Genomic DNA, 15615 nt, shown 5'->3' on the forward strand with positions numbered 1-15615 from the left:
AAAGCTGCCAAATGGGGTGGCAGCTGGGGTGGCAAGGCATTTTTCTGAGGTGGCAGCTGCCACCCCGTGCCACCCTGTAGAACCGCCACTGGTTGTACTCGAGTAACTAGATGATAAACTGTCCTAAATGTCAACCATTGAAGTGTTTCGAGAATTGTAGAACTCTAGTAAATGCATTCCTAAATAGTCCAAAGACAATCTGATGAATGCAGATTGTGCTCACACGGCACATTATCTGCACTGTTATTGGCTTCAGTGTGTTCTAAATGTTCTGTTATGGTGCATTGCCATTGCAGGGCCTCACTCGGCTTAGTACGGTATAGTTAGGCCTTGTTAGGCCAGGCTCACTTTATGCTGCGTTTCCATTACAGTTTAGGAACTGGGGTAGTAACGCAGTGTAGGCGGAGTGAAACAACCTAAAAAAGACTGGAGCTGCAAAGTTTTCTGGGGATTAAAAGTAATTTGATCTGAAAAGTCTGAATCCCACTGCATCATCTTCAGGTCCTTTCCTTTGCAGTGCCCATGTTAAACAGGTACCTCCCTTATAATGGATCTGCCTGAATGATTCATGTGCTTTTCTTCCTGTTGTCCCCTGTTTGTCTTATCAATGACTTGAATGACTTCACTTTAACTCTCCACATCACTCTTTATTCCAAACGGAGTAGAAGCTTCCCATCACACCCAATGAGTTCATGTTCTTTGAATGGTTTCAACCAGTGCTAAAGACACTGCGTTGAATGGTTGATGACCAGAGGTGGGAAGTATCAAAGTACATTTACTCAAGTCCTTTTGAGGTACTTTATACTTATACTAGAGTCTAATACAATTCAAAGCGATTGTACTTTTTACTGAGTTAATACTTTATTTATAAATTTAGATTTTTTTACACACAAAACTTATGAAGAACTTTTAAAATAAGGTGTTTTTGATGTAGATTAAACTATTCAAAACTATATTTACACAAACTAGCAGGGGGTTGACTAAACAATAATCCGGCAGCAATTATAGTAATTGTTTACGTAGTTTTTTGTGTAAATATATTTCACAGTTTTTTCAAAGGTGAATAATTTCTTCTTTCATTTAAATATTTATTGTTTTTTTTCCTGTAATGAGTACTTGTACTCCTAATATTTAACGTACATTTTCCTGATCATGCTTAAATAATTTTACTTGAGTACCATTGTTAATGCAATACTTTTACTTGTAATGGAGTATTTTTACATTTGAGTACTCGTTATTTACATAAGTAAAGGATCTGAATATTTACTCCACCTCTGTTTAATGTAATTATTAAGGGCTGATCTGTTACCTGTGTGTTCTTAACAAGCCTTAAGATTGTAAAAGCTGGAGAACATGTGGGTGTGAGGTGGTGTTTCACAGTCAGGATAATTTCCTCTCCTCTGCTGTGTTGTGGCTGCTCACCGCAGAAAAGGAGGACGGACGGTGTGGAGTATTTCAGGGTATGCCTGCTGCTGCCTGTTAGCAGCTGACTCCTGCAGTGGTAGTTAGTCAGCAGTAGAAACCATTGTGTTTGAATCCCAACACAGCAGCTTCAGGCTGGCAAGACACTACATGACTTACAGACAGCATACAGGAAGTGTGGCTCCACTTCCTTTATGCTGCTGGGATACTGGGGTAATCTGTTCAAACTGTATATAGATTTATATTGACTGATTTTAAAGAGTTTTACTTCTATTTTTAAATCGGATCATTTTTGGACCCAACAAAGTTACTGAATAAATCTACTTAATGCAAAACCTTGTCTGTAGTGTCAGGTCCAGATGGTGGTTTTGGACTCAGGATCTGAGGCTGAGGCCCTGCATCATTAGACAAACTAAGGGCAGTGCTTTTACCTTGTGTTATTAGGTACAGACTAGATGTATTTAAACAGATTACGCCCACAAGTCAAATTTTAAAAGTCTGTAAAAATCAGAAAACCTGTGTTAAATGAAAAATCTTCTGTTGTTAAAAATGTTGTCTATAGTTAACAGTCATGTTATGTCTACCCAGCACAAGAATAAATCCTGAACATGTGGTCGATAGTTGTATTTACTGCTAGGTTTCCAGGTAGCTTTCCTAATAGTATCACATGGATGAGATCCAAATGTTACCCTATTACTTGTGAGTTAAATGTTAAAGTAAAAAGCTGTAGATGTCATCTTTTTTTATACAGGTATATAGTACTAAAGCTATATCTTTTCTTATGTGATTGGTAACAGTCCAACATGTTCTTTTGAAGACACTGATTCGTATCCTGTTCCTGCTTTGTTGAGTCTGTTTCGGGAAATCTGTTTACATGCTCACATATTTTCAGTCTTTTTCCATGATGCTGGTTGTGCTCAGGATGTGATGTTTTCATACCACAAAGAGTAACCCGACTTCCTGTGAAAATGATGATGCGTTTGCCAAAGTTTTCTGTACACAGTTAGCATTTTCCAGGTTTCTGTTACGATGGTGGTTACTGTATGCTGTAGATACTAGCTCACACCGCTGTGAAGGCCTTGTAGGAATATTCTACAATATACTGTTTCTACCCAATCAATAAAATCACTATATATATGTAAACAGATAGTTAGTAAAAGTTAATTAAAGGTACATACCTGACATAATCAGTTAGCTTGAATCCCAATTGTGGTAAATGCAATTATAGAAAAGTCATTTCTGTCATTTCGTAACTAATATATCATTCTTCTGCAGAGTAATTAGGTCATTTGTCTCTTCCTCCAGCTCTATAAGTGGAAGAGCCTCTGAAAGAACGCGCTGGTTATTAACTCTTTCCTTTGTAAAAGTTGGTGATGTTTTTCTGTACTGTCAGGGATGTATGACCATGTTCAGACTCAAAGTGTTCCATGTTAGATGGACCACAGACCACTGGCCTTTTTCTTGAACAACGTTTCACTTTTCCCTCCACAGCAGCTGCTTGACTGTTTAAACACTAAGTCTTGTCCGTCTGTCTACCTGTCTGTCACTCTGTCACTCAGATCAACAACAAGGCCAATGTGGTCACCAGCCCCAAAGAGCCCGCCCCCACTCCTTCTCTGGTACACTGTCTCCTGCCTCGCTGCATGTGTGCATGTCTGTCTGACTGTATCTGTCCACACTGTCAGTGGCATCTGTCGGATTATACTGCTCTGTGGCACACACTTCTTTTTCACTTAATGTTGTTTTTCCATAAAGTTTAAAAACCACAAATGTATTTATTCCTCTGTAACATGAGCAGTTCTCGTCACCTCTCAGTTGCTTAGTGCATTGCCATATTGCTGTACATGGGCTACATTTACCTTTGTTGTTGATTATAGCGATAATGGCAACCCTTGTGCCATTAAACGTCAAACTGTGGCCAACAGGCTTCAATCCGTTGTTGTCAACCAAACTGGGGACAACTCTGGTTTGCTGTTAGAACGATTTTTTTAAACCACTAAACATTATTTTGTTTTTGTGGTATTCCAAATAGATCCACAAAATACATTACCCATGAGCCAGGCGAGACTTGAACCAGAGCATTGTTGCTAATGGGAACAAAAAACACACCACATTTATGTTTCTTTTAAGTTGACCCAGAACCAGGAAGTGAATTGTTCAAAGAGTTTTTTTAAGAGTGTAATGTAAAGGTTTTTGAAATGCACCAACAGAGTTGTAGTTGACTCCTCAATATGATCATTTGTTGGTGTCAATTATGCTTGTGACGTGTCTTGCTTTGTTTAATCTGTACAGTTTGTGTCCATATTAGGCACACTGAATTCATGTTGGACTAGTGAATTTCAGAAGAATGGAGATGCTCTTTGGAATGGCTAGCAGGGTCCATGTTGAAGGTCTGTGCTTTAGACTTCAACTGCGGTTGTATTTTTTCCGTAGTCGCAGGGTTTACGGAGTCGAGCAGAAGTTCATGTTATTGTTTTACCAGAGGGCAACACACACATTCTCCACCCAGAATTCCAGCTCCTACCTCCTGGGTTCCCATGATAGAACAAGAGAAGACATTTCCTTATGGGGACAATAAAGAATTGCGTAACATAGCATATAGCCGTTCCCTTCTGCTTCCAGTTGTTATGCTAATCTGGGTTATAAATCCAGCTTCAAATGGAATGGCCAAGAAACGGATAGAAAGAAAAGTAAATCCTTATATTTCCCAACATATTGAGTTTTTTTTTTTTTGACCTTGTGACTTTTTATCATCCATCCATCCATCCATCTTCTCCCGCTTATCCGTGGTCGGGTCGCGGAGGTAGCAGTTCCAGCAGAGAGCCCCAAACTTTCTTTTCCCTGGCCACATCAACCAGCTCTGACTGGGGGATCCCAAGGCGCTCCCAGGCCAGCGAAGAGATATAATCCCTCCATCTGGTTCTAGGTCTACCCCTTGGTCTCTTCCCAGTTGGACGTGCCTGGAACACCTCCCTAGGGAGGCGCCCACCTCCCTAGGGAGGCGCCCAGGTGGCATCCTAACTAGACTTTTTATCATACAGGAAATTTTTTGATCACAGTTGCAAATTACAGTTCATACTGAAGAAACAACTGGGAGATTCCACAGCCATCCAACCCTGAGAGATTCCAGATTCCCTTTTCTTCACTTTCACATAGAAAAAAGTCACGGTTAAATATATAATATTCATGCAAACCTACAGCACACATCCAGCAATGGCAGTAGCATTATCATGTGATTGACTAGGGACTGATCTCTTCTGTCAGGAGACTGTCACACATCATCAGAGTGATCATCAGAGTGACGGAGCGCTCACCTGCAGAGAGACTCGCTCTGTAGGGACTCTAGTCAAAGTAAAGCCTGTCAGCTGGGACACAGTTATACTGTATAGCACCATTGACAGGAAAACCTGTAGTGCAAAAGCATGTATGTGTGGGAAATGGTGATTATTGGGTTATTCTTTTCAGAGTAACACAGGTTGTTTGATGTTGAGTTGTGTGGAAATGGTCAAACGCATGCCTGTCCAACCTTAAAAAAGACATTACTAGAAAAAATGCATTCTCCTTTAGTGTTCTACAGCAACGTTTGTTCTCCCTGATTACGTTTGTTTTGGACGTTCACACGTACGTTGCTAATCATAGTTTGGGGAGCAAAGTAAGGAGGATGAAGTCAATGAATGCATCAAACCAACACCGGACCCTCACCTGCTGTGTCCTGTGTGGAACCAAAAGCCAGGATTTACCTATTTTTTTCAAATCGTACACAAATTAATTTTGGTAACCCAAGCCATGATCTTTTTTAACCTAACCGAGTCAGTAGACGTTCTGCCTACTGTAAATCTGTATATAAAAATGTATCCGGAATTGGAAAAGGAAAATAGTTTCCCTCGAAGCGTAATTGAGAAAGCCATTTAATTTAATGAGAAATAAGTTTTTTAGAAGAATGTTTTCAGAATGTTTTAGCTGTAGAAAAATGTGATTTTGTTCTTCCGCTGTTTTAAGAAATATACATTTGTTTACGAATTATTTCCATGGTGTTCATGTTGTCGTCAGTGTTTGGTAAAACGTGATCATTTGTGGTGGAATACTTTATATAATTGACTTGATGTTCATGGAATTGTCAATATTGCTATTTTCTTAACAACCCGTGTGGTGGCTCAGTATTCTGTTTTAGACCCGACTTCCTTTCCTCTCAATATGTCGGTTTTCCCTTTGTCCTTGTTTTTTCTTTCTTTCAAAATGCTCTTCTGTCACAAGCTTTTCCTAACTCACTTTGTTCTGCACCAACCTTTCTTCCTACTATTGGTCCTTCTAAATCAGGAGCCTCAAACTACTGTTATCCACAACCCGGCTGATGGAAACAAGGTATCAGCTGAGCTGCTCTGAGGCTGCTGCTGAGTGTGTGCCTTTTTAGGGTAGAGCCTCCATGCTGCTGCTGGGGTTGTGTTTGTGCTTTTGGTGGTCATCCACATGTCATCATGTGACTGAATGCGGGTCAATGCTACTGCTGTGAAATGTTGTATCAACTGTTGCATGTTATACTGAGACTCAACATTATGCTTACACGTGTGTGATTAACTTACTACGCTCAATGTTGATCTATCATGTAATATCTGTAGCAAATGTTTCAACCTACTAAAAAAAACACGTACTATCATTGTAAAATGATACAGTGTTTTATACTTGAGTGACAAAGGGATTATGCATGCTGAACAGAATGATGACCATGCAATACCATGGACACCAACGCTCTACAGAATCCCATCTGCCACGTCTGTGCAGATCCATGAATCTACATTTCATGGATCTATACTGTCAGGGATAGACCATGAGATAACAATGTAGGATCATGTGCATGCTTTTGCTTTGTGCAGTGACATGGTGGTGTTGTAGCCCATAGTGTAGCATACAGTGTGTGTTCCTTGGCATAGTAAGTGTTGTAGGGCTGCTCAATTAATCATATTTTAATTGCGATTACGATTATGGCTTGCAAAGATTTCGAAAACAACGTAATCTAAATAAAACGATTATTTTTTTATTATTTTTTTATTTATTTTTAAATACTTTATTTATTTTTAAAGTTTATACTTAAAGTTCAGGGTAATCAACTGTTAAAAACATACTGTTCAACATTTTTTTCCCCAATAAATGGATGTTTTCAAAGTCAATGAATAATCGCGTTTAATAATCGCAATTACAATTATTGACCCAAATAATCGAGATTATGATTTTTGCCATAATCGAGCAGCCCTAAAGCGTTGTATAGCTTTATACAGTACATGAAGAGAGTGTGCGTCTTATTTCATATTCTGCTTTATTTCTTTCTGTGGGTTAATCCTCAAGCAGAAGGATCATTGAGAAAGTGATGTGCCATTTCACATAAGTGTTGTAGATGTTTTATGGATGTAGTTTCAATTCAAAGGATACATTACATTATGTTTTGTCTACTGAAAGTTATACCTGAGATCTGGGAACATGTCAAACAGGTCAAGAATCAAGAACAAGAAGTCAAGCTAATAAACAGTTAATACACTACATTGTGTTTAGTTTTGTTCTCATGGTGCCATTGTAGATATGTTGACACATCTTTGCACATATGGCAATGTGTGTTTGCATTAAGTTAGAAACAGTGTCACCATTTGTAAAATGTGTCTCTTAGTATGTGTCAAATGTCAAAGAAGTGTAGCCAAAATTTTGCAAAAAGAAGTTTTAGATACACTAAATAAACTGGTGGCTTCTTTACAACGATGTTTCTAACCCAGTTAGACTTCATGTAAGCCATCACTGTGTTACCAGATACATAAGGCGCTCTCCAAACCAAACTAAAAGCAGTTCCCCTTTTATCACAGCATGGTTTCTTCATGTTTCCTCTCACCATCTATCTGGTAAAGTTACATTTTATTAAAGGTCCAACCCAATTTAGGATTCAAAAAATGACCTGTTGTGAACCAACAAAGAGCATCAGTTACACTCAATGTCTGTCTTCAGCTTATTTGTGCATCTACTGTCAGCTGGTCATACTCATGTGTCTCTCTGTGGTTCCTCAGGAGTCCAGTGAGAGCGCCAACACCACCATCGAGGACGAGGATGTGAGAGGTAGGAGCTTTACTCTAACAAATATAACTCTGTTAACAGGTTTAACGTCACCTCTTTGGGGGAACTAGCATTATTATTATGTTTAGACATGGTTTCCACCAGAGGCTTTTGGACTGCTGCTTGTGACTGTTTCGCATGAATGTGTCGCATGTTATCTGGATCAGTATCATATATCATGGCAGGATTGATATACCTGCGGGCCCATATTACCCCCCTGTTTGTGCTCATTTAGTGTAACATGGATGGGAATTAGGTCTGTAATGGTAATTGTTTGTGTGGAAGCGTCACAGTAGGAGGTCCGATCTGCACACAGCTTCTCACTGTAAACATGGTATGACACTGCCATATGTGTCACCAAAGCTCAGAGGTTTATTTCAATATGGCGTCATCAAAATGAGTTTAGCAAAACCACCGGATTTGTGTGAAAGTCTCTATGACGAGCACAAATAAAACCTTTGGGAACTTGATGTTCATTTATTGAATAGATTTTGACAGCCGTAACATACATTGCACACAGTAAGCCTATAGGAACATTGTTTATTGTTACTTTTTGTTGTATTCATACTGTTAAATATTTCATATAATTATGCAATAGAAAGAGTTTTACACAAGACACCATTGTAGGGCTAAGAGGTGTTATTTATTTTTATTTTATATTTAGTGTTTGTAATATGTAATATTTGTATTTTTTAATTGTCCTTATTCTCGTATTGAAAATAGTTAATGGTAAAGTTGCCGGTGGGTGAAATGAGTCCCAGCTGTCTTTTTGAACTGTTCTTTACTCACACCAAACAGTGACTCCTGGTGTTGTACCTATTGAGAATCCACAGTATGGACAACATTAACATCAGGTGTAAACGCTCTGACCTCTCCACTCAGGAAGTGGTGCACCGGTTATGAATGCTTCTCAAAAATGTTTAGAAATATCCACAGCCTTAGCCTTCGCCCACTCTGGTGATTTAGCCTCCTCTCAAACCTATTTTTCAAAGTAAATCCAATACCAAAATTCTAGAAGTCGGTGGACACTTGGACAACTTATATTTACAGGAAGTTAAAGTCTATGTCTAAGATATGAGGCAATTAATCGGTGAGTTCCTAAAAATGAACACTCCAAATTGAACCATTTCAGTCAAGTCACTGCTTCTGTAACAAAATAATTTCCCAAATTGGGATCAATAAAGTATCTATCTATCTATCTACTGTATCTAAGTCACATTTTGATGGCAACACAGAAAAACCTGGACTATAAACAGATCTGAGGAAGAGTTAAGGCTGCTCTTGTTAACTGTGATATCCCCAGACCAACATCTGATACTCTGCATGACAAAGTGAGGCGAAACAAAAGAGAAAGGTCATTTTTGCTGGACTTCAGCCAAGTTGATGTGATGTTTGTCTCTGAGTTGTCCAACAGGGGGACATTATTAATTATTGTGTGTCTTTGTGTTTTTGTAACTGTTCAAACTGAAGTGACCTTTGATAGAACAGAAAGTCTTTCAAATGAGATTCAAGTCTCCAAATTGTTTACATTGTGTAAGTGTGTTTATCCTTTGTGGATAAGAATGTATATTTGCCTCCATACAGTACACCACAGGGACATTCAGGGACACGGCCGCTCTTCATTATGACCTCCTTTGTTATTTATGGCTGATTGGAGCCGTATTCAGCGAAGCTAATACACTGCTTTGAAAAAAAATAGGACATGCTATTGAACACTACAAGTAATTGTAGTGTTCAATAGCATGTCCTATTTTTTTTTTCAAAGGAAGACATTTTTACCTCGTCAGGATTTTTATGATATTATCTTTCATATCATACTTTAATACAGATACTTCTCTTTCTTGAATGAATTAATCAGAGCCTGCACAGAGGCTTAGAAGTATTCTGAATTGAGGATGATTTTGATCTTGACATCTTTTGTCCTTTGTTAATGGTCTTGTCTGGGGCAGGAAGTGGGAAGATAAAAGTGCAGGAATTGCAATTTCTTTGATATGACTCATTTGCACCATTGAGAATGATGGATGGTTAATGGCTTCCTGTTAGTTTCTTATTTTCTCTACACTAAAGGGTTTTAGTAAAGTGGAAACTATGTGTTGGTTTGGTGGCTTTGTGGAAAGGGGGTGGTTGGGGGCAAATGATTTCCACAGAAGAGGATTTGAGTCCAGCTGTTGAATATAAGTCCAACTCTCACTTTGGTTACCACCATCTTAAGAATTCTAGGGCTTTCAAAAATGGTCATTTCCTGCATGCCTTTCATTCATTCTCCATCTCATGTTTTTCCTTTTCTCCATTTCATGTCTTTCTGTCTTTCCTGCTTCGTCCTCCTCTTCCTCTTCACCCCGTTTCATCTCAGTAAAAAGTGCCTCGCCCGGCCCTCAGATCTATCTCCTTAAGGATGTAGAGCAGCCCACCTTTCACATGCCTCCCTTCCCCTCCTTCTCCCCCTCCCCCTCCCCTTCCTCCTCTTCTTCTTCCTCCTGCTGGTACTCTCCCAGCGTTTGGCCCCCTGCTGAGGAGTGCTTTCAGTACTTCCTGTTGGCTCTGTGGACGGCCTACCTGCTCCTCTTCTTCACATCTTTCTGTCTGTTGCTTTTCTCTGACCATTTCACCACATGCCACTGTGGCCCCCACCAGGGGCCCGGCACCCAGCACGCGGTGCCCCTGCCCAGCTTGGGCCCCGCTGACTCCCAATGTAAGTCCATTTCCCAGAGTTCCCTCTCCCTTTGACATTTAGAAGTAATTGAATATATGTGAGGAATTGCCAAAAATGTATAATTAGTTTTACTTTATAGTTTATGTATCACTTTATCTTTTTAACACTTAAATCCATAGTCATAAAGTATTTTGGGAAATAATCAATTGCTATTTTCTAAATTTCTTTCATATCAGTTATTTCACCTATATTATAATACACCCCATTTCATCAATGTTACACTGTTATTAGACCTATTTGACACCAATGTCACACCCCTATCACACCATGATTACACTCATTACATCCATTTCACACATGGACACATCCTGTCAAATGACTGCATCCCCCAAGATACAGAAACCATTTAAGGGTTCAAAGTATGTCTGTTTGGTTTTTCTATTAAGTCTAATTATCATTTATTGAATGTAAAAGTGTCTGTTACAGGGCCTAGCCAAGATGTGTATATTCCCTGTGAGGGTGCGTCATTTAGAGTAGACCCATCAAAAAGGGTTAGAAATGTAAGGAGCAATGTCAAAAGTGAAGATGATGTTTGACGCTTGGAAAAGCTCTTCATAGCAGAAGGCTTGTTAATGAGTGGTCAGACGAGTGGATGACAGCATCAACGTAAACAATTTGCTCACAGAGAAATGTGCCCCCAGCCTCTGGACGTTCCCCGGGTATTGATAGGGTAAAGAAGCCATCAACAATACGGAAAAGAAGACGGAAGACCCTTTTTTTTTAAATCCTCATGAGGAAATTCAGTTTCTTGCTCTGTTAATGCACACAGTACAAATACACATATGCAGGGACTTGTACACATCAAGTCTGAAAACACATGCACAAACACACAGCCATTTATTATGGAGAGGTCCCAGAGCAAACAGGCTGCCAGGGAGCAGTTGGGGGTTCGGTGCCTTGCTCAAGGACACCTCTCCAGATACCAGTCCACACTCTGTGCGATCAGGACTTGAAATGGCGACGCTTCAGTTTCCAAGCCAAGTATAGACTGTACACACACTGAAACAACTGAAGCGTTGACTCTAATTACATTTCTTATGTCAGCAATTGACACATAACTCCATTAGGTTAGTTGAAAGGAATAATATTAAGTTTAAATAAAAAAAGGTTTCAACTTAATATTATTGCTTTCAACTAACCAACTATATATATATATATATACACACACACTTGTGTGACATTTTTTTAACCACACCTCAGCTGCTGTGAGTGCAGAGCTGCTGCCTCACAGCGCCCCCCACAGGTCAGAGGCTGTAACTACACCAGCTGGGTTTAGGTTGGTGGTTCCATGCCTTTATGTTTGTCACCTCACACCAGGCACCGTCTGACTCACAGGCATGGCCTTTGTTTGGCAAAGTTTTCTTTTTACAAAATGTTTTTCAAATAATTTAAAGATTATTTCACAAAGTAACAATGGCTTTGTATAAACTAAAACATTTTCACCATCTTACAATTTTTAAAGCAGTTAGTAATTAGTTGTTGGAGTCAAGCTTTGAGAAAGCAGATGTAGAAGAAGTCTTTGAACTGCTTGAATTCCGAACTGAAGAAACAATGACTCAATGTATGGTTAGGATGAGTTAGAAATCAAATCACTTTTTAATCAAACCAAAATGTGTCTGTAGCACAGAGTATTGAGCATTGGTAAGGTACTGAATGCTGGCATTGAAAGTGTTAGTCATTTTGCAGTTTATTGCTTAAATGGAAATATTGCACACTTTTGTTAAGGCTTTTTCTGTTATGAAAAAAAATAAGGAAAGTTAAGTTACTGGCCATAGTATTAGTTTCGGTCTTCACAGAAATATCTGCATTCTGCTCATTTGAGATGAAAACAGGAGCACAACAAATACTACAAGAAAAGTACTTGATTGTGTTTGTGTGTGACCCATCATCTCTTCATGCCGTAACGGTACACGGTGTTGTAGTCTTACTACTGCTCAGTTTCTCTGTATTTATCACCATCTGCTACGTGTGTTTCTGTCCAATAGTGTGTGTGTGTGCTAAGCCTTCAACTTTCTGTCCGTGCTCTTATACCAAATCCCAAAGGAGACTTTTTGCTATACCGCTCAAAAGGCATTATTTCCACTCCACATGTACAGCGGAGCATGAGCATATTGTCCAGATATAATCCAAGCTCTTCTTTCTGCTTCTACTCATATTTCACTCTGACTGGCTGATAAACACCATGAAAAACCTGTCCAGTTACTATCAGGCAAGATCCTATTTCCTCTGTTATAACGTATTGTAACGACAGGAGGAGTGAAACACCAAAAAAAAAAGATTTGCCACGTCGTCCTCTGCTTTGTTTGTCAGTTTAGATGATGGAGTTGGGTTTAAGTTGATCTGTGATATTATTACTACCGTTGCAGTTCCAGTAGTGGAACAATTGTTCAAATAATATAACTTAAATAAAACCATAGATTTACTACAGAAAAACACTCATTTTCAAAGATAGTCCTACGTTTAAAGGTTTCTTTGCATACAAATGTAACAAGTGGAAGTTAACATCAAATAAATCTGACAACAAATGTGGCTTACATCAAATGTTTGTCACATTCACAACCTTGATAAACCTATTCTCTGAGCAGATATTTGCCCAATGAGATCACATTTTTTAAATTCCAAGGTGAGAAAAATATGTCAACAATTACTGTTTGATTAGTTCAACGCAAAATAAAACGGTGAATTTGAAAAGCGTAAGAAGCGATGCAAAATGACAATTGAGTCTATCATTGAGCTTGTTTGAGCTGAAAAAATATTAGGTTCAACTTAATATTATTGGATTATCCATCCATCCATCCATCTTCTCCCGCTTATCCATGGTCGGGTCGCGGAGGTAGCAGTTCCAGCAGAGAGCCCCAAACTTTCTTTTCCCTGGCCACATCAACCAGCTCTGACTGAGGCGCCCAGGTGGCATCCTAACTAGGTGCCCGAACCACCTCAACTGGCTCCTTTCGACGCGAAGGAGGAGCGGTTCAACTCCGAGTCCCTCCCGGATGACCGAACTTCTCACCTTATCCCTAAGGGAGACACCAGCCACCCTGCGGAGAAAACCAATCTCGGCCGCTTGTACCCGCGATCTCGTTCTTTTGGTCATGACCCATCCTTCATGACCATAGGTGAGGGTAGGAACGAAAATGGCGCGGTAGACAGAGAGCTTTGCCTTCTGGCTCAGCTCCCTTTTCGTCACAACGGTGCGGTAAAGAGACTGCAGTACCGCTCCCGCTGCTCCGATTCTCCGACCCATCTCACGCTCCATTGTTCCCTCACTCGAGAACAAGACCCCGAGATACTTGAACTCCTTCACTTGGGGTAAGGACTCATTCCCTACTTGGAGTGGACAGTCCATCGGTTTCCTGCTCGAGACCCTCTGCCTTCACTGCCACCCTTCTGGCAGCGCACCCGACCCCATCGCTGTTTCCCATAGGTGGTGGGACGGAGAAGCGGAGGTGTTGCCCACGTCGCCTTTTCGGGCTGTGCCCGGCCGGGCTCCGTGGCAAGCCCGGCCACCAGACGCTCGCCGACGAGTCCTCCTTCTGGGCCTGGCTCCAGAAGGGGACCCCGGGCTTCCTCCGGGCCGGGTATCCTCACTTCGTGTGTCGTCTTTCATGAGGTCTTGTGAACCAATCTTAGTCTGGCCCCTTGCCTGAGACCAATTTGCCATGGGAGACCCTACCAGGAACACAAGGTTCCAGACAACACAGCCCCCAGGTTCATCAGGGCACACATTATTGGATTAAACTAACCTAATACAGTTATGTGAAAGAAGGGATAATCTTACACAAGAAGCTTAATAATAGTCAGTTTAAGCAGTTCAAAACAGAACATCTGAAGTGTTGGCATCTAGACATCAAGACATCAAGACTCGCAAACAGCACTCGCTCTGATGTGTGTTTTTTAAAGCGGACAAAGCGTATGACACGTTTATGTGCAGTTTTGTAAGTGCACCCAAAAGGCCCCATTATCAAACTGATAGTGCCTCTGTAAACATAGTCAGCACTGAGTTTCTGTTTGTAAAGTAAAGTCCACCACATCATTTCAGCAGCGTAAGGCTTATTTTAGCCAATCAGAGGAGAGCACTGTGGTTGTAGCCAGCTCTTCCCTCTGCTTTGTAAGTCCGTCTGAGGCTGCAGCTGCACGTTTCAGTCTCCAACAGAGCGCTAAGTTAGAGGCAGCATGTTTCACCTTCCTGCAGTTAGTTTGTTGGTCCTCCTGTCACTGGAGGGGATCAGTGCACAGCTGGAACGGACTGTAAGTGTGCAGTTAGCTGGAGACAACAGTTCAAGTCCAGCTGTTGCAGGTAAACGTGTGTGTGTGTGTGTGTGTGTGTGTGTGTGTGTGTGTGTGTGTGTGTGTGTGTGTGTGTGTGTGTGTGTGTGTGTGTGTGTGTGTGTGTGTGTGTGTGTTCCTTGACTTTGATTGTCATAACCATAGTGTAAATGTCAGAAGTGGGTGTGCCCTTACCAAGCATACAACAGCACTTATGCTTTCAATTCATTGTTTCCTAGCTTACCTACTTAGCATGAAAGGTGATGTTAAATGTTGAACCATGCTCACTAATTTTCTACCAGTCCTTCTGGTGACCTCAGTACCTAAACGTTGTGATTCTGCGTCGATGTCGTCGTGCATTTTTACATTGCCATTTGAACCTTGAGTTGTGCTTCTTTTATTTTTGTTATCATTTAATTTGTATCTCATTTAATCCAACAGCCCTTTGTTTTCCTGTCTCTGTGTTTCAGCTCGTAAGCAGGAGATCATTAAAGTCACCGAGCAGCTGATCGAGGCCATCAACAATGGAGACCTGGAAACATACACGTTAGTAACTAGTTACTATTAACCTCAACTATCTGACAGACTTTAAATGTTATTCATTTCTAACTCATGCACTGTACTTAAGTTCAATTTTAGTTGCTTGTACAGTACATTTGAGTATTTTCACGTTATACTACTGTATACTTCGCTACATTTATAAAAAAAAAAAAAAAAAAAAATGTTTTACCCCATAACATTTTTAACAGATTTAGTTACTAGCTTCTTCAGGTATGGATTTATAATACAGAATATGTATTATTATAGGTTAAGATACTCGGCAGGATACCAAGTAATTTAAATAATCCCCAATTTTGAATGCAGGAGGGAGTATTTTTACAATGTAGTATTACGACTTTTACTTGAGTACCTCTTTCCCATGGGTTCCACTCTAAATGTTCCCCTGACTCTGATATTTGTGCCTGGTGTTGTGTTTCAGGAAGATCTGTGATCCGGGGCTCACTTCCTTTGAGCCCGAGGCCCTGGGAAACCTGGTGGAGGGAACCGACTTCCACCGCTTCTACTTTGAGAACGGTAAATAACTAAAGTGAACACATGGTAACTGTAATAAAAGCAATAATTAT

The 15615-nt window shown here is 40.3% G+C and overlaps 1 protein-coding gene across 1 annotated transcript; it reads left to right on the forward strand.

Moving 5' to 3' along the window:
* Window positions 1-2940: 2940 nt before the first annotated feature.
* On the forward strand, window positions 2941-15573 carry LOC104958799 (calcium/calmodulin-dependent protein kinase type II subunit delta-like; the record flags this gene model as incomplete). Its single annotated transcript, XM_010786601.1, has 5 exons — window positions 2941-3041; window positions 5740-5784; window positions 7467-7515; window positions 14962-15037; window positions 15471-15573. Coding segments are annotated over 5 exons (374 nt in total), but the record flags the coding sequence as incomplete, so codon positions are not given.
* Window positions 15574-15615: the final 42 nt, after the last annotated feature.

Source organism: Notothenia coriiceps, unplaced genomic scaffold (genome assembly GCF_000735185.1).
Source record: "Notothenia coriiceps isolate Sejong01 unplaced genomic scaffold, NC01 NC01_scaffold00029408, whole genome shotgun sequence".
NCBI classification, from domain to species: domain Eukaryota; kingdom Metazoa; phylum Chordata; class Actinopteri; order Perciformes; family Nototheniidae; genus Notothenia; species Notothenia coriiceps.